The 26,272-nt window shown below is 43.6% G+C and overlaps 1 protein-coding gene across 3 annotated transcripts in view; it reads left to right on the top strand.

The window, feature by feature from the left end:
- The window catches only part of ABCC5 (ATP binding cassette subfamily C member 5), a 92,869-nt gene that overhangs the window by 49,010 nt on the left and 17,587 nt on the right, over positions 1-26,272 (top strand). For all 3 annotated transcript variants that reach the window (XM_055307855.1, XM_055307854.1, XM_055307856.1), the window contains 14 exons: positions 1,285-1,356; positions 3,513-3,637; positions 3,759-3,831; positions 6,567-6,770; positions 7,634-7,777; positions 10,013-10,115; positions 12,414-12,598; positions 13,182-13,328; positions 13,621-13,750; positions 14,982-15,135; positions 15,221-15,349; positions 17,191-17,377; positions 18,941-19,030; positions 21,042-21,231. In XM_055307855.1, the coding sequence (XP_055163830.1) occupies positions 1,285-1,356; positions 3,513-3,637; positions 3,759-3,831; positions 6,567-6,770; positions 7,634-7,777; positions 10,013-10,115; positions 12,414-12,598; positions 13,182-13,328; positions 13,621-13,750; positions 14,982-15,135; positions 15,221-15,349; positions 17,191-17,377; positions 18,941-19,030; positions 21,042-21,231 (1,933 nt within the window). The remainder of the gene's footprint in view (positions 1-1,284; positions 1,357-3,512; positions 3,638-3,758; positions 3,832-6,566; positions 6,771-7,633; positions 7,778-10,012; positions 10,116-12,413; positions 12,599-13,181; positions 13,329-13,620; positions 13,751-14,981; positions 15,136-15,220; positions 15,350-17,190; positions 17,378-18,940; positions 19,031-21,041; positions 21,232-26,272) is intronic.

Raw genomic sequence — 26,272 nt, 5'->3', positions numbered from 1 at the left:
GATTGAACCCTTGACTTGGTTTCCTCATTCCTACAAGGCTGTAATCTTTCAAACTCTGGGACCGTGTCAGAAACTTTGTTTGTCCAACATTGTCCAAGACACTGTACTTTGTCTATAAAGATCACTCCTTCCCTGAAGTTGCTTTTAGCCCAGTGAGAAACCCTGTAAGTCACCAGACCATGATCACATAGTTAGCAGGTGCTCCTGGAGCTGGGGGTTCAAATCAAGACCGGTCTGCCTCCAGAATCCATACTCTTTTTCTTAAAAAAAGATTTTATTTATTCATTCATGAGAGACATACAGAGGCAGAGACTTAGGCAGAGGGAGAAGCAGGCTCCCTGAGGGGATCTCAATGTGGGACTCGATCCCAAGACCCCGGGATCATGACCTGAGCCAAAGACAGATGCTCAACCACTGAGCCACCCAGCTGCCCTAACGAGTGGCCCTTTTGAAATTGCCTGTCCATTCTTGAAAACTTTCAACACCACCTATTGAGAACTCATTATTTTGCCTGGGGAGATTCAGTTAATCACTGAATCAGGGGGAAATCAGGCTTTCCCCTCACTTTTAATTTTTAAGTGAGATTGATGACTTCTTGGAAATCTTTTGTAGAAAAATGGAAACAGCGGTGCACAGAGTTTTTATTGAAAATAATTCATAGGCCCTAGAGAAAAAAATCCTATAAAATCAAATGCAAAGCAGTAATTTTCAAGAGCCTTGCCCCCATTTCTAAAAACAACAAAAGTAAAGAATCAAAAAAACCATGGGTTGCCAAAAAAGTAAGAAAGAGGCTGGGCCTTTCTAAAAGTGATGTGGGATACCTTCCTTTTTTTTTTTTTTTAATTTTTTTTATTTATTTATGATAGTCACAGAGAGAGAAAGAGAGAGAGGCAGAGACATAGGCAGAGGGAGAAGCAGGCTCCATGCACCGGGAGCCCGATGTGGGATTCGATCCCGGGTCTCCAGGATCGCGCCCTGGGCCAAAGGCAGGCGCCAAACCGCTGCGCCACCCAGGGATCCCTGGGATACCTTCCTGTGTGTGGCATATTTAAGTTCTCTAAATGGCTTACATGTAACATTTAACATGTTACATCTTATACAGATATTTTCTCCTATGTATCCCCACAAAAACCCTGACAAGTAAGTGACATGCAGGGTCATCAGGAGGATAGTTCCCCTCTAGATGGACTGTCAATGTGTTTTTTCTCGAAGAAGTAGCAGTACCTAGAGATGAGTGGTCAGTGGCCCTTTAATGACCTTCCTTTCTCTATGTGCTTTGTCCAGGGTAAACTGGTTGGAATCTGTGGCAGTGTGGGAAGTGGAAAAACCTCTCTCATTTCAGCCATTTTAGGCCAGGTAATATTTTTGTTTTGTCCTTGGCCTTTTCTGCTTCTTTCTCTGGAATCTGTTTAACAAGAGTCTTGGGAAGAATGAATTTACTTCTCGAAGAGAGTCAGGAAAGGTAGAAACAAAATGAATCCTTGGTCTGTGTTATGCCCCCTGCCCCCCCACCACATTCCCATCCCTTAGCAGCATCGCATCTGGGAGTGGGTTCAGTGGATACCTAAGGAATGATTGATACATAGCTGGAGCCATCTACTCCTCCTACCTTCTTTTATTCAGCATGTATTTATTGAGTGCCGCATGTATGCCAGACAGCGTGTTGGGAAATGTCAGAGATGAGAGGCAGACTGCCAACACAGAACTAAACTCCCAAGAACTGACTGACCAGCATTACCAGCCTCTCTGTCAGAGAGATCGCTGTCAGGATTTGATCTAGAAGCAAAGCACCACTCTGTTTTCAACCTAACCATTGAAAGAATTATGCCCTTGGGAGCTGATGGTCTAGCTTGGGAGCTATGGCTTCTAGACATACAAGCATAGCACAAGGCAAAATGTGAATGGTTTGCAGAGGGGCCGGCAGAGGGCTGTCAGCATTTAGAGTGGGGCAGGTGCAAGGGTCATCCAGCTAAGACAAATGTGTGTCTTCCTATGTTTTCAAACCAAATAATAGGGAAAAGGAACAAGGTACTTCCACCTGCTTTTAATCTTGAATTAAACTAGCTTGACTTAGATGATCAAGATGCAGATAAACTTGAACTTATTCTTATCTGCCTGTGAATAAGGTCCAATGAATTATTTATCCATATTGAGGAAATTAAACACATGCAAGAGGGAGTTGTGGAAGATTGTTTTGGGTGTCCCTGTTATGGAATATTTTGTCTTGTTCAGTGTCACTGTCACAGTTGGTAGAGTGTGGCTCTCCTCCAGAGCAGTGATACCCAGTGTGGTCTGAGGAAAGCTGGATTCAAATCATCTGGAGTGATAGCGCCCCCACCCCACTGCTTCATGAGACTCTTCATTGGTTGGACTTTGGAAAGAGCCAAAACCTCCTACGTGTTCTGATAATTTTGGGGTCAGATTTAAGGGTCAATGATAAGAGACACAGGGGAAATGAATGGGGAAGTGATGTTGAGTGGGTGATGGTTAGGTTGAAAATGAGTGGGGCTTTGCTTCTAGATCAAATCCTGACAGCGATCTCTCTGACAAGGAGGCTGGTAATGCTGGTCAGCCTCACTTCTTGGGAGTTTAATTCTGTGTTGGTAGTCTGCAGTGTGGGTGTTCCTGCTGCTACAGCCAGAGGAGTTGAGTTTCTGCAGTAGACCCTCCATGGGTTTCTGAGCACTTTGGGTGCAAAGCAGGGCACTTACCAGTTTGTGGGCAGTTTGTACCGCTGTTATGATGTATGGTGGGTACACCCATGTACTTACACTGTGTGTTAACAGTGTTTGAGAGGGCAAGCTTGGATGTGCAGGATGGGTAACAAAACTTTGTTTCAAGCTGTAACATCCCTTATCCAAGACAGATATCTACTGTCTGTCCCAAAAGGAACCCTGACAGAGGATAAAATGGATAAATAATATCAATCACTGTGGCTGAAAACACAACTCAAAGCACATGGCTCATCATGCAGTCTCTTCATGTTGAACCAGAGGGTCCATCCTCATTATATGGATACTCCATAATACTAGTTGATGTCTAACGATTTTTTTTTCCTTTGGTCCTCATTTTGCAGAAGCAGCTGGTTTAGCCAACAGCCTGGATTAATTAATTCTATAGATGAATTGAGGCAGGAACTAGCTCTAAATCCTTGCAGCATCCTCCCCAGGGGCCTTCTGAAAGAGCCTTCCGCTCTAGTGCTTCCCTCAGTTAAAATAGTTTGCAATTAGGAAGAAAGGATATAGAGTAGCTTATGGGTTGCTGAATGAATTGTTTGTTCATTCAAGTCGTAGATTATGCTGGGTTTGTATCACACTTTGGCAAGGAGTACTTTTATTTTCTTTGTTGCTGTAGCTCTCTGTGGAATGAAGGCAAGGTCTGGATTCGGGTCCAAAGAGCATCCAAGGAAATTACCCAAATGTTGAACTCCATTGTGGAATTGTGGGGGGTTCTGTTGGCTTAGGGTGGTGGTTTTGCATCATGATGTCATTGGATGGTGTCTGTCTCCCTAGATGACACTTCTAGAGGGCAGCATTGCAGTCAGTGGAACCTTCGCTTATGTGGCCCAGCAGGCCTGGATCCTCAATGCCACTCTGAGAGACAACATCCTCTTTGGAAAGGAATTTGATGAAGAAAGGCAAGGAATGTTTGGTTTCTGTCATGCTTTCCGTCTTGGCCGTGTGAGACGCAAGGCAGCCCAAGTCAACACGCTCTCCTCCAACCATGACCCTGATGCTAAGTCTCTTTATGTCCTTCAGATACAACTCTGTGCTGAACAGCTGCTGCCTGAGGCCTGACCTGGCCATTCTTCCCAACAGTGACCTGACTGAGGTACAGACCTTCTGCCCCTGATGTACAATGTGTTTAGCAGAGAGGAAGATAGGTGGCAGGCCTGTGCCAGAGCCACCTCTTAGTAATGTATCTTAAGTATGGGAGTGCCTACACAGGGAGTTTTGCTTTCATTGGGACTTTATATCGGAAAGCATTTGATCCTTAGGGCAGGGTTATCAACGCTACTTGTTTGAAGCATATACATTTTTTCTTTTTTTTAAGATTTTAAAAAATTATTCATGAGAGACAGAGAGAGAGAGAGAGAGAGAGGCAGAGACACAGGCAGAGGGAGAAGCAGGCTCCATGCAGGGAGCCTGACATGAGACTCAATCCCAGGTCTCCAGGATCACGCTCTGGGCTGAAGGTGGCACTAAACTGCTGAGCCACCTGGGCTGCCCCAAATATTTCATATGTCATGTGGAATTTTTTAATCTTTTTAAAAAAATTTTTTTTAAGAGAGAGTGTACGAGCATGCACACACACAGAGGGGTGTGGGAAGGGACAGAGGGAGTGGGAGAGAGAGAGAATCTTAAGCAGATCCACACTCAGTGCAGAGCTCAATGCTGGGCTTGATCTCACAACCCTGAGATCATGACCTGAGCTGAAATCAGGAGTCGGATGCTTGCCTGACTAAGCCACCCAGGCGTTCCATATGTCATGCGGGTTTTAAACAACATCTCATTATTGCTTCGAAGTTAATGTTTTCTACGCTATTCATTTTAAAAACCATAAGTCAAGTATGTGCTTGTTCTTCTCTGAACTTGGTTCTGTCAGCCAGCCTCCTTACCCATATACAGTCTTTAGAAGAGCCCTCTTCAATTAGAAAGGAAAAGGCCTTAGCAAGAGTCTATCTTCCTTTGGCTTTCTGCCCTGGAACAGTTTGCAGAGGTGTGTCTTTAACACTGGTTTGTGTTCTTTGGCTGGACACTTCTTTCCCATGATGTGCCCTGAAGGTCTCTGGGGGCTGGTACTTTTTTCAGCTGATTTCAATGAAATCCTTCAAACCAGATTCGGTGAATGGTTTCATTTGTTCACTTGTTGTCAGATCTTAGTCCCCAGATCCATAGTAGACCAGCAGCAACAGTTTTGTTGGGAAGTGGTTTAGCAATGCGTTCTTAGGCCTCACCCCACAGCTACTGAATCAGAAATTCTAGGGCCAGGGCCCAGCCATCTGTTTCAACAAGCCCTGCAGGTATTCTGATACATGCTCAAATTTGAAATCTCTGAATTCGATGAATTTTTTTTTTAAGGACAAGTTGTTTTTAAATTATAGAGCCAGTTACCATTTGACAATTGATTTATCCATGCGTTTATTTAGTAACTTTTATCAGATGCTTGCTGTGTGCCAGCCCCATGTGCAGGAACTGCTGGGCACTGGGAATATAAAGGAATAGGATAATGATCTGTGCCCTCAAAGAGCTTACAGTGGAAAGGATAAGATACTTGACAAAATAAGCATAAAATAAGCTGATAAAAGAGTCCCCTTTCAAAACTTAAATTAAAAAAGAAAATAAAGGGATCCCTGGGTGGCACAGCGGTTTGGCGCCTGCCTTTGGCCCAGGGCGCGATCCTGGAGACCCGGGATCGAATCCCACGTCAGGCTCCCGGTGCATGGAGCCTGCTTCTCCCTCTGCCTGTGTCTCTGCCCTCTCTCTCTCTCTGTGTGACTATCATAAATAAAAAAAAAAAAAAAAAAAAATAAAAAAAAAAAAAAAGAAAAGAAAGAGCACCCTTTCTTTTGGGCAGTAGTAAAGAAGAGAGTGGGGGAGGTTTCACAGAGGATAGGATGCTGGAGCTGAGCTGGTATAGTACAGAAAAAGCATGAAGGGGCACCTGGGTGGCTCAGTGGTTGAGCATTTGCCTTCAGCTCAGGTCACGATCCCGGTGTCCTGGGATTGAGTCCCACATTGGGTTCCCCGCAGGGAGCCTGCTTCTCACTCTACCTATGTCTCTTTGTGTCTCTCTCCCCGTGTCTCTCATGAATAAATAAATTTTTTATAAAAGTTTGCAAAATCCTAAAAAAAAAAAAAAAAAAGGCATGGCAGTTGTGCAAAGGTTCATAATAGACACATAATTTAAAATGGCTTAGAGGGATCCCTGGGTGGCGCAGCGGTTTGGCGCCTGCCTTTGGCCCAGGGCGCGATCCTGGAGACCCGGGATCAAATCCCATGTCGGGCTCCCGGTGCATGGAGCCTCCTTCTCCCTCTGCCTGTGTCTCTGCCTCTCTCTCTCTCTCTGTGACTATCATAAATAAATAAAATTTTTTTTAAAAAAATGGCTAGATCCCAGGGAGTGGAAGAGAGGTTGGTTGGCCATGGAGGCTAAAAAACTGCCATGGAGCCAGATGGTAAAGGGCCTGCTTTCTATGACATGTTTGTTTAGATTTCTATTTTTAGGGCTGTTAGACTTTTTAGCAAGGGTGGGACATGGTCAGCTTTGTGTGTTGGAGAGATCTTTCTGCCCACAGAGAATGGATTGGAGTGGTATGTCCAGGGGGAGTGTAAAGCCAGAGGTAAGATGAGTAACCAGCTGTTTATGGGAGAGGAGGAGTTGTCTTCCTCTGGTCTGGCTCCCCCAGTTCCAATGTGAGCCCTGGAGGATCGGAGTGGCAATTCCTCCAGGTGGGGAATTCAGTAGAAGGAGCTGGTTTGAGAGGAGCAGTGACCACGGTGATCACTGAGCATGGTACTGGACTTGAGCTGGAGGTACTCACTATGCTTTCTGGACTCCTATAGATTGGTGAGAGAGGAGCAAATCTGAGTGGTGGGCAGCGCCAAAGGATCAGCCTGGCCCGGGCCTTGTATAGTGACCGGGACATCTACATCCTGGATGACCCCCTCAGTGCCTTAGATGCCCATGTGGGCAACCATATCTTCAACAGTGCTATCCAGAAGCACCTCAAGTCTAAGACGGTTCTGTTTGTTACCCACCAGTTACAGGTATGGGGCGGGTCCTTTCCCAGGCTGCCCGCCTTGGCTTGGGAAATCAGGAACAGGGAGGTGGGCTTGATTTGAGTCCCTCCCTAGAACTCCCTAGAGGTTCCTGGAATCATCAGTGTTAATTTCCTCAGCAAATAGCCCCCAGCCCATTGTACCAATAAAGCTCACTGTACCCATGTACCAGATGGCCATCTGAATGAGAGAGCCTTGGAGCCTGTCAGCTTTTTGCATATAAATCAGTCAGTAAAAGGGCTGAGAGGAGTAGGCTGCAACTGGAGTTTGGGTATGAGATGGTTTGGAAAGCATTGTGTTAATATCTATATGCAAGTGAGAACTGTTTAAGGAAAACAAGCTCTTCTCCCTCTGGCATGCCAAGACAAGCAGCCACTTTGGAGAGCAGCTCCAGGATGTTGCCATCTGCTTTGCATATGCTGTCAAGTTTAGGGGGCTAATCCCCCACTCTGCCGCAGAAAGTCTGTAGTCATATGTACTTCTGGTTGCGGCGAAAGGATGTGAAGTTTAATGCAAGGCTCATGTGGCTCTGTCAACAGATTTCTGTCATGCTCCTTGAACCGCATCACAAGGCACAGTAAACTAAAGCAGGGGTTCTCTCACTCTTGGCACTATTGACATTTTGGGGCAGATAGCCCTTTGCTGTGGGGGGCTGTCCTGAGCATCCCTGGCTTCTATCCACTAGATGACAGCAATACCCGTCCCCAGCAACCAAAAAGGTATCCTAGAGTGCCAGATGTCCCATGGGAGGCTCAGTTGCCTCCAGATGAGAACCTCTGAAGGAGGGTGTGGGCATTCAGCGTATTTGCACAATATCAGCCACACTGTGTTGTCCCTGCCTTTGTCTCCAGTACCTGGCCGATTGTGATGAAGTGATCTTCATGAAAGAGGGCTGTATTACAGAAAGAGGCACCCATGAGGAACTGATGAATTTAAATGGTGATTATGCTACCATTTTTAATAACCTGTTGCTGGGAGAGACACCACCTGTAGAGGTAAGATTCTCATGGCGTTCGTGGGCATCTCCTCTTTTCTAGCAAGGGAGGCATGACCACAGTGAGACGATGGAGAGATCTCAGCTGAACTCAGTGTCTCTGTCTTATAGGCAGGGGCCCTATTTTCTGGCGACCAGGGTCCTATGTTTAGGTCACATACCGATGCTGCTCTATGAGAGCAGGATTATGGGGCTGGTTGAGCTGATGTCTTCTGCCACTGAGAACAAATTACTGAGGCAATGACAGGGAGAAGGATATAGGTTCTGTGTGTGCTGTTGTTTAGTCATAACCTAGCTTTGTAAACTCCGTCATTCCTGATTGAAGCATTATGATTCTCCTTTTTAAATAAACAAGTGAATAAAGAGTGGGGGAAGAGAAGTGAAATACCGCATACATTTGAAAATGATCCCTGGTGCCTTGGCTGCTAACTTGGCACTCATTAACTGACACCTACTGTGTCCCACTTACTGGATGAGACACATTATAGATGTCATCCCATTTAGTCATTTTAACAGAGCTCTGTGGTGAAGTAGGATTATCCCCCACTTTTACAAGCTGAGGGAATGGAAGATTAGAAAAGTAAGCTGCTTGCTGAAAGGGCGGCCTGACTCCACAGTGCTCCTTCTGCCTTGCTATCCTGCCTCTTGTGGCAACACAGAAAGATGACAGCTTACCAGAGCTTTACTCTAGACTCCAAGTTAGGCAAAAAATAGAGTATATTTAGGTAGAGCTAGCCAAAGAGGTTTTTGTTTTGTTTTTTTTCTTGCCAACCTGCTCTCATTTTGAGCTCCTTATTCTGTGGTCACCTTGGATCCTAGGGGTGCACTCAAGCTAGGCTAAAAGCTACTTCTTAGCTACCAGGTCATTTTGATGTGTGCACAGGATAAAAACAGAGTATCAGGACTTCTTGGGAGCCCTATTTCAGTCTTTGGGTGTCATCTTATTTGATTTCACAAACAGTACAACTGTTTGTGACCGATGTGTTTTAGGCTTCTGAGAATAACAAGCATTCTAGAGTGTCACCAGGAACTTCCATAGAGACACCTGAATCCATTTTATGACTCTCCGAGTTCTTTGAACTCTTCAGAAGTTTTCCTCCTCACTGTAGACATGGAGGGGAAAATGAGAGGGAGAGCTCAATCCCATGACCCTAAGATCATGACCTAAGTCAGATGCTCAACCAAATGCCACTGAGGCACCTCAGACTTATAGGTTTGAGCTCTGCACACTGTGTGTAGAGATCACTTAAAAGTAAAATCTTTTAAGAAGTAAATGAAGTAAACTATAGAAGGGAATTTTCTATATAAAGATAATAAGAAGAACTTCAAAAGGAGAGCATTAAGCAGCTTCCATTATCTCAGGTTCAGTGATGAATGTTTATTAAGTCCCTTTGTGCCCTACTACATACAGGCAGTGCTTGGTGCTATGCCTGGTAGAGGTTACCACCACGCATCAGACATCATCTCATCCTTGAGAGACTCGCCATCTCCTAGGAAAGACCGATGCTCTATGCTTTTACAGGCAATTGTAAAACACCAGGCCACATTTGCAGCAACATGCTATAATGGAGTACTAACCAAGTGCCTGGGAGAACAGGGAAGGGGTGAGTTCTAGAGGAGATTAAATTGCCTCAGGGAGGATGTAAGATTTGAATCCTTCCAAATGAGAACAACTGTAACTGAGTTGGGACAAGAGGAGGGGCATTCCAAATGAAGAACCGGTGTGGACAAAGGTCCAGAAGTGGAGAATGACAGTGTGGTGTGAGGAATGGTATGAAATCCAGTGTGGCTGGAGAGTAGAAGCCACAGGAGTGGGAGAGGAACATGTGGAGTCAGGCAAGGGCCAGAATGTAGAGTTTTTTTTGCAAAACCAGGCTGAGGAGTTTGAATGTATCCTGTGGGAGCAGTGGGAAATGATCAGATCTAGGATTTGATTGAGTAATGTGGAGATCAGAGATGAGAGGAATGGAAATGACCCCAGCCCTAAAACTTTGGGCAAGTTGGAGTGGATGAGAACATTGGAGAGAGCAGTGTCAGTGGAATAACAGGTTAGGAACCCAAATCTCAAAGACTGGAGAAGTTGAGAAAGCACAAGGCGGTGGCCCTTTTAAGAGGTTTGATGTATCTTTTCTCAAGAATAGCAGCAGCTTGACAGATCATTCTCCAGTATGTCCTGTGGGCATTTTTCTGAATGGCCATACTGTAACTGGAGACACTTTTTTTTTTTTAATATTAGATTAATTCAAAAAAAGAAACCAGTGGTTCACAGAAGAAATCACAAGACAAGGGTCCTAAAACAGGATCAGTAAAAAAGGAGAAAGCAGTGAAGCCGGAAGAAGGTAATGACCTTTTTCAAGATTTTAGATTATCATTCAAGTTTATCAGAAAGTATGCCAAGTGGTAATTCATAATGTTTGACAGCATTGTGTGTTGTAGAGTCTCTTGCCTTATATTTCTGGAATAACAAACTTTTGTATAATTTTGGGAGACCATGAGGCGCTTTCTGTTTGCTTAAACAGACCAAAGCAGTAAGAATGACCTTTAATCCTCTTCTCTACACGTTGTGGGTCAGGTGTCTGTAATCATAGCTGAGTCATCTTGAGTAAGGAAAAACGGAATAATGGGTTGAGGTACACCCTTCCTCCTGTGATTGACCTCTGCTCTTTTAAAGTCAGTGCCAGTCTATGGGGCCGCCTGGCTGGCTCAGTCGGTATAGCATGCGACTCTTGATCTTAAGTTTATTCATTCGAGCCCCACGTTGGGTGTAGAGATTACTTAAAAATAAAAATCTTAAAAATAAAATAAAACTTGGTGCTAGTCTAGGCAGAGATGCTCAGCACCAGCAATGCCTATATCTTCAATGGCTCCCTTGTTAGAATGATACACTCATGGCTTTTTCTGATGAGGCTACAGCAGGACCAGGCTGAAGAGTTACAGCGCAGGTTTTTCCCTTCTGACTTTCCCCAGCCAGAGTCCTGGCTCCGGTTTCTTAAATCCCTTATCTTATCAACTAAAAAAAAAAATATTGAGTTAGGAAAGCTATTTATAATACCTCTGGCATTATCACCTTTGTCAACTTTAAGTTGCCTATCAGTTTACCAGAAAGAAAGAAAAAAGAATGCAGCCCTGTTTTAAAGCTCTCTTTTTGTTGTGTCACCATGTCATCTCATGTTATGAATCCAGGACTTCTGAGTTTGTGGCTGCTTTGGCCCTGGGCCTGTTTTCATTTCCTTGTTCTTAAAACTGCACAGATGTTTGCTGTTAGGAGTTGACCATCCTGGTTTAGCACACCCTGCCACTTTTCTTTCTTTCCTTAAACCGTGTATGAGACTTTGAATTAGGTGTGATTTAAGATACCTTTACGCACACAAACACCGCACAGAAGGCTGAGTCATCTGTCAGTTCCTGGCAAAGGCAGTATTAAAAACCCCAGAAAACCCTGAGGGAGCATTTGTTCTCATACAGAGCCCCTGACCTGGATACTCACAACTCTTCAGGTACTCCAGGCACGTGAGGCTTGTTCCAAGATAATTAAATGTTGCCCATGATAGAGAGGCACTGGCATTTTGTAGGGCTGTTTCTCTGGGCTAATGCATCAGCATCAGTCACCTGACCATCCCAGGGAGCCTCCAGGAGGTACCCTCCTCAGCTGATTGACACGGCCTACTGAATTTACCTCCCGAAATGCCAGCCCCATTGCCATGACCCTGGTTCTGGCTGCCATTATCTTGCACCTAGAGTGTTCCCGCTGCTTCCTTTTAAATCTGTCCTCTATGCAGAGAACTGAGTTCTCTGAGACCAACCGACTCACTCTCCTGCAGGAAGTCTTGTGGCAGCCTCCCATTTCAAAGCAGTGCTTTCTAATCTCGGTCCTGATAGGGCACACATAGAAAAATGTCATCATTTGTATGGGACACTGGGATGCATAGATGAGGCTGCTCACTGCCAGGGGTGGCTGATCCTGCCAACCACAGCCTGGGAGTCTGATTTTCACATGTGTGGAGCCCACCTAAGAAGTTCTTGTCTGAAGGATGAAGTTCAGATGCCTTTATCCTCTGACCATGGCCTCCTTGGTCATCCTTATCTCCTGCCACTCTTCAGGTGCACTTCATGTTCTAGCCTTGCTGAACTGACTGGCTGTACATACTGCTGTTTTCCCACCTCTGTCTCGGGGATCACCTTTGCCCTCCCTGGTCAAACCTGCTGTTCCTTTTGAGGCTATACAGAAAGCAGAAAGTCTTCCCTGAAACAGCTCCCCCAAGGAGGTTAGGTACACCTGGATGTTCCCATGCTGCCCTGCATATATCTCTAGCATTGTATTTAGCATATTTTATTATAATTATGTGTTTTATTTTATCTGTCTGTCCTACAGAAGGGTCCTCCGCCAAATTTCAAGGGGCAGGGACATAGTCTTAATTGTCTTTACTGCTCCAGGGCCTCATCCTGGGCCTGGTTCATGGTAGTGTTTAGTAGGTGTTAAATGGAAGAATAGTCTAAAAAGGATGAAATAATTCTAATTTAGATCCATGTGAAACTATAGGTTTTCTTTGATTCTGCTCTTCTATAGGTACTTAGTTTTGGAAAAGTAGCCTTTTCCTGCTGAGTTCATGTGTTTTGTTTTTGTTTTTCCTACTCAGGGCAGCTGGTACAACTGGAAGAAAAGGGGCAGGGTTCGGTGCCCTGGTCAGTGTATGGTGTCTACATCCAGGCTGCTGGGGGCCCCTTGGCATTCCTGGTCATTATCTCCCTTTTCATGCTGAATGTGGGCAGCACCGCCTTTAGCAATTGGTGGTTGAGTTACTGGATCAAGCAAGGAAGTGGGGTAAGGTTACTCATTAATGGGAAAATTATATGCCTAAGAATGTGGCTGTTTCTTTGTGTTCTCTGGCTGTTCTTAGGAAAACTGCTCTAGTTTTCAATTGAAAGAACTAATGAACAGGGATTACCCTGGATGAAAAACACAAGCCCCTAATGTAATCTCACAAGATAGTTGCTCCCTTGGGACGTTTGGGTGGCTCAGCAGTTGGGCACTGCCTTTGGCTCAGGTCGTGATCGTGGGATCTGGGATCAAGTCCTGCATTGGGCTCCTGCGAAGAGCCTGCTTTTCCCTCTGCCTGTGTCTCTGTCTCTCTGTGTGTGTGTGTGTCCCTAATGAATAAACAAATGAATCTTTAAAAAAAAATAGTTGCTCCCTGATCAACTCATGGAGCAGTAGGACACCTGAAGGTTGTCTGCCCTCATCCACTGGAAAAGAGAGAAGTGGGGGGCAAAGCCTGCCTTGTGTTTGCCACAACCAGCTTGCACAGTCATTATCCTGCACCTTCCTTTGAGCTGAGAATGGCCCTGAGTAGGAGTTCTTGGCTGCCCTTAGGAATCTTGCCTCACAGAGCCTTGCCTCCAAACAGAACACCACAGTGACTCAGGGGAACAAGACCTCTATGAGCAGCAGCATGAAGGACAATCCTCTCATGCAGTACTATGCCAGCATCTACGCCCTCTCCATGGCAGTCATGCTGATCCTGAAAGCCATTCGAGGAGTTGTCTTTGTCAAGGTAGGCAGTGGTGGCTTTGGTGGTGACTATGTGGTGAGGCTTCAGCATGGCCTCTCTCAGGTTATTTCTGAACAGGGGAGCTCCTCTGAAGCAGGATGGCTGTAGCTGAAATGATCTGTAGCCCATTAGTCTCAGCCTTTTCTTAGTACCCACCTCTTTCTTCCATGACCCTTTGCCCCTCTCCAGCTTTGGGAGTGGATGTCCTATGGAATTGTGATCTGGATAAATAGGAACTGAGTATTCCTGAGTCCCTGAGTTTCTGTGCCCTGATCACTTTGTCCCCTGCTCCTAGGGCACACTGCGAGCCTCCTCCCGGCTCCATGACGAACTTTTCCGAAGGATCCTTCGAAGCCCTATGAAGTTTTTTGACACCACCCCCACAGGGAGGATTCTCAACAGGTTTTCCAAAGACATGGATGAAGGTATTTCTCACTGCTTCTTTTATGCTCTGGAGCACAAGCTGCAGCTTCTTGTGCTCTCTAGCCTTCTAAGTGACTCGCCAGGTGTACACATCTGTCCATCTTTACACTCTTGAGAGAGTGTGGTAGTTGGTGGCATCCACACCAGGAACATTTTGCTTTTGGACTTTCTCTGGGTTGCAGCTTGTACTTAGGCTAAAGACCCATCTGATTGTTTTCACCTGTTGTCTAAGTTCTCGTTTGATTTCATTTAACCTGAAAACAAGTTCAGAGGACTGAGTTTGCATAAATGCTTTGGATGGGAGCATCTGAGATTCCAAAACATGTTTACTTCGAGGGTAATACATTGGATGCTGGATACCTACAACCTCTGGCAGGTTTTCTGGATGCTGCATGGGCTGTGCCAGCACCCGAACTTAAATACTTCTCATGGCCCATAATAATAATAATGGCACCTGATATTTATTGAGGGTTTACTGTAATACCAGCAGTGTGCTGAATGTTCCAGATACATTATCCTAATCCTCACAGTAGCCCTATGGGATGGGTATTGTTTCACCCACTGAATACATGGGAAAGCTGATGTCTAGCAAGGTTAAATAACTTGCCCAAGATTTCACAGCTATTAGATAATAAAACTGGGAATTGAGCCCAGATCTTTTCACCCTAGAGCTAATGCTTTTAACTATCACCCTGTGCTGCCTCCACAGGAGTTTGTTTCAGATGTTGATAAGCCAACAGAAAGCCATGGCTGGAGGTAACAAGGGATCAGAACCATCACTGATACACAGAACTGATGCATGATATAATCCCATTTCTGCTAAATACACACACACACACACACACACACACACACAAATGGAGAAAAGATGGAAAGAAAAAAAAATCAGTGATACCAACATGTCTGGGATTTTTATGAAAATACTCTAGCCAAAAGTGGGAAAAAAAAGTGGGAATAGGAGATAGCCCAGAGGAGATGAAGAAAACCCAAAGGGGTTGGGTAGCCTAGTAAACCAAGGAGGGGGTCTGGGGGAGAAAGATCATTTAGATTTTCTTGGAACAAGAGAAAATTAGATCAACCAGATTTCTAGATTTTTCTTTGATTTAAAAGACAACAGACATTTCAGAAAGAGAATTTGTGGAATCTCTTTGTGTTTATAAAAAAATTTTGGTCTCATTTTTCCTATTTGTGGATCCCAACAGTCTGACATTTGTTCCTTTATGGTTTCTCCAGTGGATGTACGCCTGCCATTCCAGGCCGAAATGTTCATCCAGAATGTCATCCTGGTGTTCTTCTGTGTTGGAATGATCGCTGGAGTTTTCCCATGGTTCCTGGTGGCAGTGGGACCCCTCTTCATCCTCTTTTCAGTTCTGCACATTGTCTCCAGGTAAAGAAGAAGTGTTCATGTCTCCCAGGGATGAAGCCAGGGTTGCTTGTCTACTGCTCTGACACAGAACTCATTCTCTCTCCAGGGTCCTGATTCGAGAGCTGAAGCGTCTGGACAATATCACACAGTCGCCTTTCCTCTCCCACATCACATCTAGCATACAGGGCCTTGCCACCATTCATGCCTACAACAAAGGGCAGGAATTTCTGCACAGGTCAGTGCTGATGGTGGCCGGAGGGGTCCAAGTGGAGTCAACATCCCAGCATTTAATAAGCCTAAGAGGCCTTTCAAGGCCAGAGTTGGGGATTGGAAAGCTTGTTACCATGAGGATTAGTGATCTAATGGTCTCTGATTAAAATTCACTCACTTGCCAGAAGTCCTTTTGAAGCAAATGAGAAGACAAAAATATAGGTTTGGAGTCTATTGGCTTTGGACTCTAAATGGCTATAATTGAAGGAGGTTTTTTTTTTTATTTCTTTTTCTTTTTCTTTTTGGAATAGTGAGGGTCATTGACATTAGACTGACATATTAGCTACTGAATATGATTTAGATGAGAAATTTATATACATAGACTGTCATTGTGGAGATTTGTTTTAACAAGAGATTGGAACTAACTTAAATGTTCTTCGAGAGAGCTAGTTAAATAAGCTATGGTATACCCATATAGATTATTATGTGACCCTTAAAAAGAATGAGACAGGGGTGCCTGCGTGGCTCAGTTAGTTAGGCATCTGACTCTTGATTTTTGTCTCAGGTCATGATCTTGAGATCAAGCCCCGTGTCTGGCTCTGTGCTGGGCCTGGAGCTTACTTGGGATTCTCTCTTTCCATTGTCCCACCCACTTGTGCATACATTCACTCTCTAAAAAAGAAAAAAAGAAAGTGAGTTTAGGTTAAACAATTCAAAAAATAATCCTAACTTTAAGAGAAAAAGAGTAAAATAAGCTCCAAACAGGTATATGTACATACATACATATGAATACATTGAAGTGTATTGAAAAAAAATGCTGAGAGAAGATACAGCAGAATATTAACCCTGGTTTTAACTGAGTGGTGAGAATACTTCATTTTCTTCTTTACTGCATTTCCTAAATTTTCTCCAAACATATTATATGAAGAGGAAAAGTGGTTTTATCTGTCTGTGTGTCTGTCTGTCATCTGTCTCTCTTAAAGCAAAGCATTATTTGCCTGGCAAGACTTCCTGCTTGGGAGTTCTAATTATGGGCAGCCTGGGTGGCTCAGTGGTTTAGTGCCACCTTCAGCCCAGGGCATGATCCTGGAGACCCAGGATCGAGTCCCACGTCGGGCTCCCTGCTTGGAGTCTGCTTCTCCCTCTGCTTGTATCTCTACCTCTCTGTTTCTCTGTTTCTCATGAATAAATAAATAAAATCTTAAAAAAAAAAAAAAGGGAGTTCTAGTTATATGTGTTTGTGACACCCAAGCCTTTGGATGGGGTCTGTTCTGCTCCCTAGGACCCCTGCTGACAGTAGTGTCTTGCTCCTTCAGTGGCAAAGATTGTCCAGATCTTTTTTACTGTCATTTAATTTCTGGTTCTGTGCTCCATGGTCTTAGAAGCAAGTACCATTTTACCCAACAGCAATGCCTCAGCAGATGTTTTCTACTTGACAATGTTCAGTCTGCAAGTTTATCTTTCCAGGTCTTAGGGCATTTCTGCAATTTGCCTATGTAGCCTGTCTCTTTGAGGAAATCACCCTGGATCTAAGATATTTTTCTAAAGCTTAACCAACCTCTTTATTTGGTCTCCTTTCCCTGTGCATTTGTTGTACTTTCAACATAGATATTTTTTCCACTAATATTTTGAACATGTTTCTTGGAAACTAAGAAAACTAGAGACTAGTAAAACTAGAAAACCTCAAGTTGTCCTATGTGTGGCGCCTGGAATCCTTTGTAGTCCTTAGGTTCCCATATCCTCCTAGTGACAAACAGGAAATACTTGAAAGTGCTCCATCTGTAATTCACCAGTGCTCTGACATCACCCACTCCCAGGGTACTGTGGTATTTTGTTTGCCTCTTAGGTGTTCTGTCTCCCTCACAGGTACCAGGAGCTACTGGATAACAACCAAGGTCCTTTCTTCTTGTTCACGTGTGCAATGCGGTGGCTGGCTGTGCGGCTGGACCTCATCAGCATTGCCCTGATCACCACCACCGGGCTGATGATCGTTCTGATGCACGGACAGATTCCCCCCGCCTATTCGGGTCTTGCCATCTCTTATGCTGTCCAGGTCAGTCTCCATGCCCTGGGCTGGAGCATTACCTTTGCTCGCTTGAGTCCTCTGCAAAGCACGGTAGGGGGCTCTCCCTAAGTCTTTGACTCCTAGAGCCTCTGCCCACCTGCTTTGCTAGTAACATCCTGGACTTGGCTAGGGTGGGGAGGATGGGAGACAGTACGGGGGTATGTAGGAACAAAGGGATTTAAGTCTGTTGCACGTGTTTAAGAAATAGGTGCAAAAAAATTAAAAAACAAAAAAAACAAAAACAAAAGAAATAGGTGCTATTTATTTAGAAATAAACATGATTTTGAAAATAGTTTCTTAATTATGGGTTTCTATGTTCACCACCCTCTCATCTCTGGCCTCTTCCTGGTCTTCTAAGAAATACTATGTCTTCAATATGCTTCTTATATGCATTTTATTATCAGGCCCCTGATTTTCCCAAAACTGTTACATATACAGACCCAGCCCCTAGGGATAGTATAAGGTCTTAAATAGCTCAGAGAATAATTGGGAACTTGAATCTAAGTATTTTGAAGATGTTAAGGAATTATGATTAATTTTTTAGATATCATCATGGTATTGGGCAATGGTATTGTGTTTTTAAAGAGTTTGTGTTAGAGGGATCCCTGGGTGGCGCAGCAGTTTAGCGCCTGCCTTTGGCTCAGGGCGCGATCCTGGAGACCCGGGATCGAATCCCACATCGGGCTCCCGGTGCATGGAGCCTGCTTCTCCCTCTGCCTATGTCTCTGCCTCTCTCTCTCTCTCTCTCTCTCTCTCTGACTATTGTAAATAAATTAAAAAAATTAAAAAAAAAAGAGTATGTGTTAGAGAGATGCAAGCTAAAATAAGGATAAAATGATAGGATGTCTAGGATTTGCTTTCACATACAGAGGGTGGTGTGCTATAGATAAAACAATATTGTCTATAGGTTGACAGATTTTTAAGTACTTGGGAGTTCATTATACTGCCCTTTCTACTCTTTTTGACATTTTTTCCATATCAGAAAGATCAAAATAAATAAGTAGCCATGAGAACCAAGAAGAGATATGTGTCTTCACAGATTCCCAAAGATGTCTGTCCATGTTACACAGACTTAGTTGATTATTTGAAGGCGGAGAATATATGTTGTATGTACTGTGGTTCAGGATCCTCAGTCTGAAGCACACAGGGGTTCTGCATTCTCAGTAGTTGCTCACAGGTTGATAAATATCTCCATTTGTTGTGACAGCCAGAGCAGGTGCAGGCTTCTCTGAATGAAGCCCAGAAGTTACTCAGCTGCAGATATGTGTACTGGAAATGTAAGGATGGATGGAAAGCCTTTGGATACAGGGAAGCCAGTGCCAGCAGTACCACAATGCCACCTGCATTCACTGAGAATTGCAGTTGATTGGGGGATAATAAGCATTGTGTTGAACATTTAGAGAATGACTTGGTCCGTAAAACCAGCTGCTGCAGTGCCCAATTCAGTTCATATATTGAACTGTCATCCTCTAGATGGAAGAGGTTTTCTAGTGGTGTCCTGATATGTGTTCATAAGGAATTCTTTCTTGGATTTTGCTTCTTGTTAACCAGTTAACAGGGCTGTTCCAGTTTACCGTCAGACTGGCATCCGAGACAGAAGCCCGCTTCACCTCAGTGGAGAGGATCAACCACTACATCAAGGTCAGGATGCTAAAGCCTATTACTGTGGTCCGACCCTTCACAGGGTCCTTTCACCCTTTGACTTCCTCAGGGGGCTGTGCAAGGAGGATGCTTTTTTTCTCACAAGGGAGGACCAGCACTCTCTCCAGCATGTATGGAATGGAGAAGAGATTATCCTAAGGGTTTCTAAACGTTCTTGTGAACTGTGTCTGATTAAAGGATGTGGGTTCATCAGCTAATTTACAAAATGTCTAGAATTTTGTTAGCTCAGTTAAGCTGACTACTGTAACATTTTCCTTAACATCGTTTAAAACCATCTATTGTTTTATTTTTTTTTTTCATTTTTTTTCCATCTATTGTTTTAAATCTTATTCTACTTCATTTGTTCCTACCTGGGGCTGGCCATCTATATTCCCTGCTGAGCTTTAGGCAGAGATAGGCTTGGGCCTCACTCATCTCTGGAGATTCTGATACAGTCAGTCTGGGGTGAGACCCAGGCTTCTGAAGTTTTAAAAGCTCCATAGCCAATTCTAAACTGCATTCATAGTTTAGAAACCAGTTAACTTAGTTGATACCAAGATGAACTGACTCTCCCCACACCTTGCCTTAGTGACCCCTGCAGTGTTGCTGGGGGTTGCAGCATCTTGCTGCCATGGCATGTCCTAGCTGGAAGTCTGAAGGCAGTTTTCTATAGAGAGAAGCAGAGGCATGAGTACTTAAGATTCTCCAACTTAACTCAGTTCATAGGAGTTACCTATTTTGTGGATTTCCCAGAGATTTTATCATCAATTTCCAAATAATTGAATAATGAAAACATGGTTTTGAACTAGTATATTATGTTCAGCTGAGAACTAGTATATTATGTAAACTGCATTTTCCAGCAGACATGCTTCACTGAATTGTTTTGACAATGAACCTCATTAATTGTAGGATATTTCTTAAGCTTACAAATTATTATTATTTTCAGAAAGAATGGCAGATGGCTATCTAATATATCTGCTAATAGCTGTTCCTTTTATTTATCCATTGGCTTCTTTGCCCAGTGCTCATGTCTGTGGATGATATGTGTATGTAGCATTTAATACTGCTGTTGGTGAGAGTCTCTTGCTGGAGAAGTCAGGGTGATGGTCAGCCATAGTAGAGTGGACCCTGCATAAACCAGTCACATTTTTGAGGAATGGCTCTCACTGCCAGTTCCTAGCCTGGATGCCACTGCCAACATGGAGCCCTTCCAGTTTGGAGTTCAAGACTTCAGGCTCCACCTGCACTCACACCCACACCCCCTACCCCTGCCCAGAGCACCGTAGCCATTGGCTTTCACTTCCCCATAAGGCTGTAAAGCCCTATGACTAGTAGCCAGGAAATTTCAAAACATTGCAAGGTGTTGGTAACAAAAACTACCCAGTTACATTGAACACAGCATTTTAAAGCTGGATGGATTTTCATGATTCTTTAATCCAGTCCCCATGATGAGAAACTAAGACCTAGAGTGAAGAGGTGATAGATCACACAGCAACTGGTAGCAAATTGGAATTAGGTCCTATATCTCCTGGGGTGACTGATAACATCCAAATGCCAGGATCTGATAAAATGCTCAGTAAATGGTAGTTTCCTTCCTCTGGGTTTGGGCCATTGGCTTTCAAATGGTGGAATCTTGTTTCAAGTAGAATATTTTGAAAGAATTCTGATAAAAAGTGCTGTGTTTGAGGAGCTCATGGAAGACTTCATGCGCCACCCTTGACCTTCAGTTTTGTGGAGAAATTCTGTAAGATAGAAAACAATTTGAAAGCCGACTACCCTCCCCTAGATGCTGCTTGGTGGCCACTGTAAACTGCTAAGTGTAAAGTTAGTCACTATCATACTGTCTAGTTTAGCAGTAAGAAGCACTTACTGCCGAGAGCATCTCCCATAGGAAGGGAAGAGAGCAGCAGCTGCTTCTGTGTGGGCTGTTGTCTGGGTTTTATTTCTCTTCAGAAGCCTTCAACTCCCACAGAATCTGGTCAGTCTGACCCAGTCACTTCTGTCTCCCCAGACTCTCTCTTTGGAAGCACCTGCCAGAATTAAGAACAAGGCTCCCTCTCCTGACTGGCCCCAGGAGGGAGAGGTGACTTTTGAGAATGCAGAGATGAGGTACCAAGAGAATCTCCCTCTGGTTCTAAAGAAAGTGTCCTTCACCATCAAACCCAAGGAGAAGATTGGCATTGTGGGGCGGACCGGATCAGGTAAGAGTATGCAGAGGCCTCTGGGGAAATGTTTGAACCTATCTGAGTTAAGTTTGGGGTCTGTGATTTGCTGTGTATTGAATATTACTCTCATTGCTTCAAAGCAGCTCTGTATTAATGGTATCTCTGAAGCCAATTTTCTCAGTGTATTCTCAACTCTGTTTTTGTAACACTTTGTGTTTTTTCTGATCATAAAAGTATACATTCTCAGTGCAGAAAACTTGGAGTATATAGCAAAGTACAAAAGGAGAAAAGCACCCTATCTCCACTACCCAGAGATAATTACTGTTAATACAATGGTGGGTATCTTGTCAGGCTTTTTTTTGTGTGTGTGTGAAGATTTTATTTATTTATTTGAGAGACAGAGCACAAGCAGGGGAAGGGGCAGTGGGAGAGGGAAAAGCAGACTCCCTCCTGAGCAGGAAGCCTGATGTGGGGCTGGATCCAGGACCAGGAGATCATGACCTGAGCCGAAAGCAGTTGCCCAACCAACTGAGCCACCCAGGCACCTCTTGTCAGGCTTTTTCTATCTACAAGTATGTTTACAAAAACGAGGTCATTTTATAAACACTGTCTCATGGTGTGCCTTTAAATCTATCAAATATTTTTCTATGTCCATTAGTGGCCTATGACATGAATTCTACACAGCATGATATAAAATTCCATTTTATGGATGTACCATAATTTGTATTTAACCAGTCCCCAGGACACCTGGGTGGCTCTGTGGATGAGTGTCTGCCTTCAGCTCAGGGTGTGATCCCGAGGCCCTAGAATTGAGTCCCACATTGGGCTCCTCATGGGGAGTCTGTTTCTCCCTCTGCCTGTGTCTCTGCATCTCTCTCTGTCTCCCATGAATAAATAAATAAAATCTTAAAACACACACAAAACCAGTCCAATTGTAGGGCATTGATGTTGTTGTCAATTTTTCACTATTATGAGTAGTACTGCAGTGAATATGCTTATTTCTGTGAGGTCAAAATACACAAAAAGTTTAAGTCATCTGTGACATATTGCTAGTGTTGCCTCATGTTTATCAGATGCTAATGCAGCTCTAAATAAGGAACCTGTGTTAAGACAGAAATTATTTTCTTAATCTGACATTAGTTTCAAAGAAAGCTTCTCATATTACTTCTATGCCCTTTAGAATTCTAGGGTCAAGACTTGAGTAATTCATTTCTTTCCCTCTTACCTTCCTCAATTCAAAGATTGAGTCTTGTTTTCTTTTACTAACTGGTTTACTTGGTATGAGAAGTCTCCTCTGGTTCACTCCTCATCAGTTTTTGGGCTCCATGCTTCCTTGGCATCAAAACTCTTCTAGCTTTGTTTCTCTCCATTATAAAAAAGAAGAAGAAAGAAAGCCTTGTATCTTTTCTAGCCAATTTACTTTAAGGAACTTGCTAAGATGAGAAGAAAAAGCCATTTCCTGCTTTCTATTTGAAGGAGTTATTTCATGTCCAAACAATACACTGTAAGTTTTTTATGCTGGAAGGATAATGGTCAGCCAAAGAGGGTGGCTGTCCTCAAAGCTCTTCCTTTGCTTTCTCCCTCAAATTCCCTCCGCTTCATTGGCTCCTAGGGGTACACTGCTCTCCTGAAAGCTCTGACTGATATCTCCTGTGATTCCCTTTAATATGAGTAAGACAGACTGAACTATTAAGACTTTATTAAACCTGGGACGCCTGGGTGGCTCAGTGGTTGAGCAGCTGCCTTTGGCTCATGCTGTGATCCTGGAGTCCTGGGATTGAGTCCTGCATCGGGCTTCCTGCATGGAGCCTGCTTCTCCCTCTGCCTGTGTCTCTGCCTCTCTCTCTATGTGTGTCTCTCATGAATAAATAGATAAGGTCTTAAAAGACTTTATTAAACCAGGGGTGCCTACATGGCTCACAGTCAGTTGACTCTTGGTTTCAGCTTAGTTCATGATCTCAGGTTATGAGATTGAGCCCCATGTCTGCATCCAGAGCATAGTGTGCTTGTTCCTCCACCTCTGCTCCTCCCCTCTCTCATGTGTGCACACTTTCTCTCTCTCAAATAAATAGATAAAATCTTTTTTTTATTTTTTTATTTTTATTTTTTTGATAAAATCTTTTTAAAAAGACTTTACTAAATTATAAACAGTGACAGAAGAAAAATTAAAAAAAAAAAAGATTATAAATAGCCTGACTTACAAAGTCTAAACACTAATCCTAACAAGTTTCTTCAAAGACTCTTAGACTATGGACATGACTGTGAGGACTTCATGGCCTCTTTTACTAGCATATCCTATCTAGATCCAGAGAACTATAAAATCTTCCAGTCCAGGTGACATCTTTTGTTAAAGTGGAACAGCGTGGTCTATTTATCTGAGGACAGTTCCTTCCTTACTTTAGATCTTAAAACAAAGCACTGCCTTGGCAGTGAGGGAGTCCCATTGCATCCCTTAAATGAGGGTAGGGGGCCACTAACCAGACCCCCCAATTCTGAATAAAGCCATTCACTTGTATGAGGAAAACTCCTCATTAAGAGTCCTGCTGTGGGGCACCTGGGTGGCTCAGTTAAGTGCCCGATTCTTGATTTCAGCTCAGATCATCTCAGGATCCTGGGATCCAGCTGGCATTAAGCTCCGTGCTCAGTGAGGAGTCTGCTCGGGATTCTCTCTCTCTCTCTTTCTCCCTCTGCCCCCACCACTCCCATCTCATGCCCTCTTTCTCTCAAATAAGTAAATCTTCAAAAATAAATAAAGATTCCTGCTGCATGGATTTGATTTCCCAGCTCATTTCTAATAGATGATTGCAAGGATTGCTGCTTTAGGAAGGTGGACATTCCACAATAGCCAAACTGTGGAAGGAGCCTCGGTGTCCATTGAAAGATAAATGGATAAAGAAGATGTGGTTTATGTATACAATGGAATATTACTCAGCCATTCGAAACGACAAATACCCACCATTTGCTTCAACATGGATGGAACTGGAGGGTATTATGCTGAGTGAAATAAGTCAATCGGAGAAGGACAAACATTATATGGTCTCATTCATTTCGGGAATATAAAAAATAGTGAAAGGGAATAAAGGGGAAAGGAGAAAAAATGAGTGGGAAATATCAGAAAGGGAGACAGAACGTGAGAGACTCCTAAAGGGGGGTTGGAAGGGGAGGTGGGCAGGGGGTGGGGGTGACTGGGTGACGGGCACTGAGGGGGCACTTGATGGGATGAGCATCGGGTGTTATTCTATATGTTGGCAAATTGAACACCAATAAAAAATAAATTTATATACCAAAAAAAAAAAAAAAAGGAACGTGGACATTTCTCAGTGTCCCCGTTAGTTGTTTGACAGGGGTCTGCCCAGGGAACAAATCCCAACAGTGGAGATATGGCAGTAAATAGTGAGGGCAAGGCAGGGTATTTGAATAGACACTGAATAGACAAAGTCATGAGGCTCTCACAAGAGGACTTTCAGGACATGGAGGCAGGAGAAGAGCAGGAAGGTTGAGAACCAGGCATCTAGCTAAGGTAAAGTTGTCTAACAGCTAAAAACCTGTAGTTCTCTTTATTTTTAAAAGTACACTCCAAAAAAAAAAAAAAAAAAAAGTACACTCCATACCCAGGGTGGAGCCTAATGTGGGGCTTGAACTCACAGCCATGAGATCATGACCTGAGCCAAAAATCAAGAGTCAGACACTTAACCACTGAACCACCCAGGCATCCTTAAAAACCTATAGTTGTAAATCTGAACCACGGATCTGAGTTGCAGAAAGGCAGACCCAACTATGTCTAATTTTTAGATGGGGGAGCAGGGGTGGAGCACTATAGAGATAGCTTTTTAAATGTTTATATCCTTGGCCATAGTAATCTCAGATCTGAGAATCTATCCCAAGGAAAGCATCTGAAGCAAGAGCACAATTTGAGTACTAACGCATATGCAGTAACATTATTATAATAAACTATGTGTCCAACGTTAGAGGACTGGTCAAATAAGTAGGAGCACATCCCTACTATGGAATATATTGTAGCCACTAAAACTTTAATTTGTAAAATTTTTCATAATATGGTTGAGTGCTTGTTATATAATGTCAAGTAGAAAAAGGCAATTATAATACTGTATAAAGGACTGAAACAAAATGTATCAAAAGTAACAGTAGTGAGATTATGGGAGATTGATGTTATCTTCTTGGATTACTTACATACTTTTTTTTTCTTAAGATTTCATTTATTTGAGATAGAGGGCATGAGCACAAGCAGGGGGAGGAGCAGAAAGAAAAGCAGGCCCCCCACTGAGCAGGGAGCCCAATGTGGGGCTCTATCCCAGGACCCCAAGACCTTGATCTGAGCCAAAGGCAGATGCTTAACTGACTGAGCCACCCAGGCGCCCCCCTTCTTATATAACTTTTAAGATGAAGATCCAGGGTATCCCTAGGTGGCTCAGCGGTTTAGCGCCTGCCTTCCACCTAGGGTGTGATCCTGGAGTCCTGGGATTGGGTCCCACGTCGAGCTCCCTGCATGGAGCCTGCTTCTCCCTCTGCCTGTGTCTCTGCCTCTCTCTCCCTGTGTCTCTCATGAATAAATAAATAAAATCTTAAAATAATAAAAAAATAAAATAAAATATTCAATTAAGAGAAGCTGTCCTGCTCATCACTGTAACACTGTCCTCATCAGTTTCTCCCTCAGACCTGCTTTTCTATCACAGTTCCTTATCATGGTGGAGTCATTTATAGCCACTTATTTACTCCTTCCCTGTGTGTTTTCCCCAGAACTGTGGAAGGTCTTGTCTTATTTCTCTCTCAGCTACCGTAAGAGGATAAAAGAGAGAGAAAACATCTGTCCTCTGGTTTGCCCCTAGCTCCTTGCTCTAAGAACTCTGTTGAGATGTGTTAAAGCCTGTGTACCCACTCCTAAGGTGAAAAGCAGGCATTTTTCCTATTTACTCTCATGAAAGTAAGGTAGTACCTCAGACTCCCTCTCAGGCTGAAGCTGTGGGATTTGAATGTATATACTCGGTAGCTCAGTAGAGTGCCTTTTTTCCTGTTTCTGGCTATCATTTTAGTTATCTTAGTCAATTATCTTAGTTAA

Source organism: Nyctereutes procyonoides, unplaced genomic scaffold (assembly GCF_905146905.1).
Source record: "Nyctereutes procyonoides isolate TBG_1078 unplaced genomic scaffold, NYPRO_anot_genome, whole genome shotgun sequence".
In the NCBI taxonomy this organism is placed as follows: Eukaryota; Metazoa; Chordata; class Mammalia; order Carnivora; family Canidae; genus Nyctereutes; species Nyctereutes procyonoides.
Note: the sequence above shows the minus strand (reverse complement) of the source record. Positions and strands in the feature narration are given on the sequence as shown.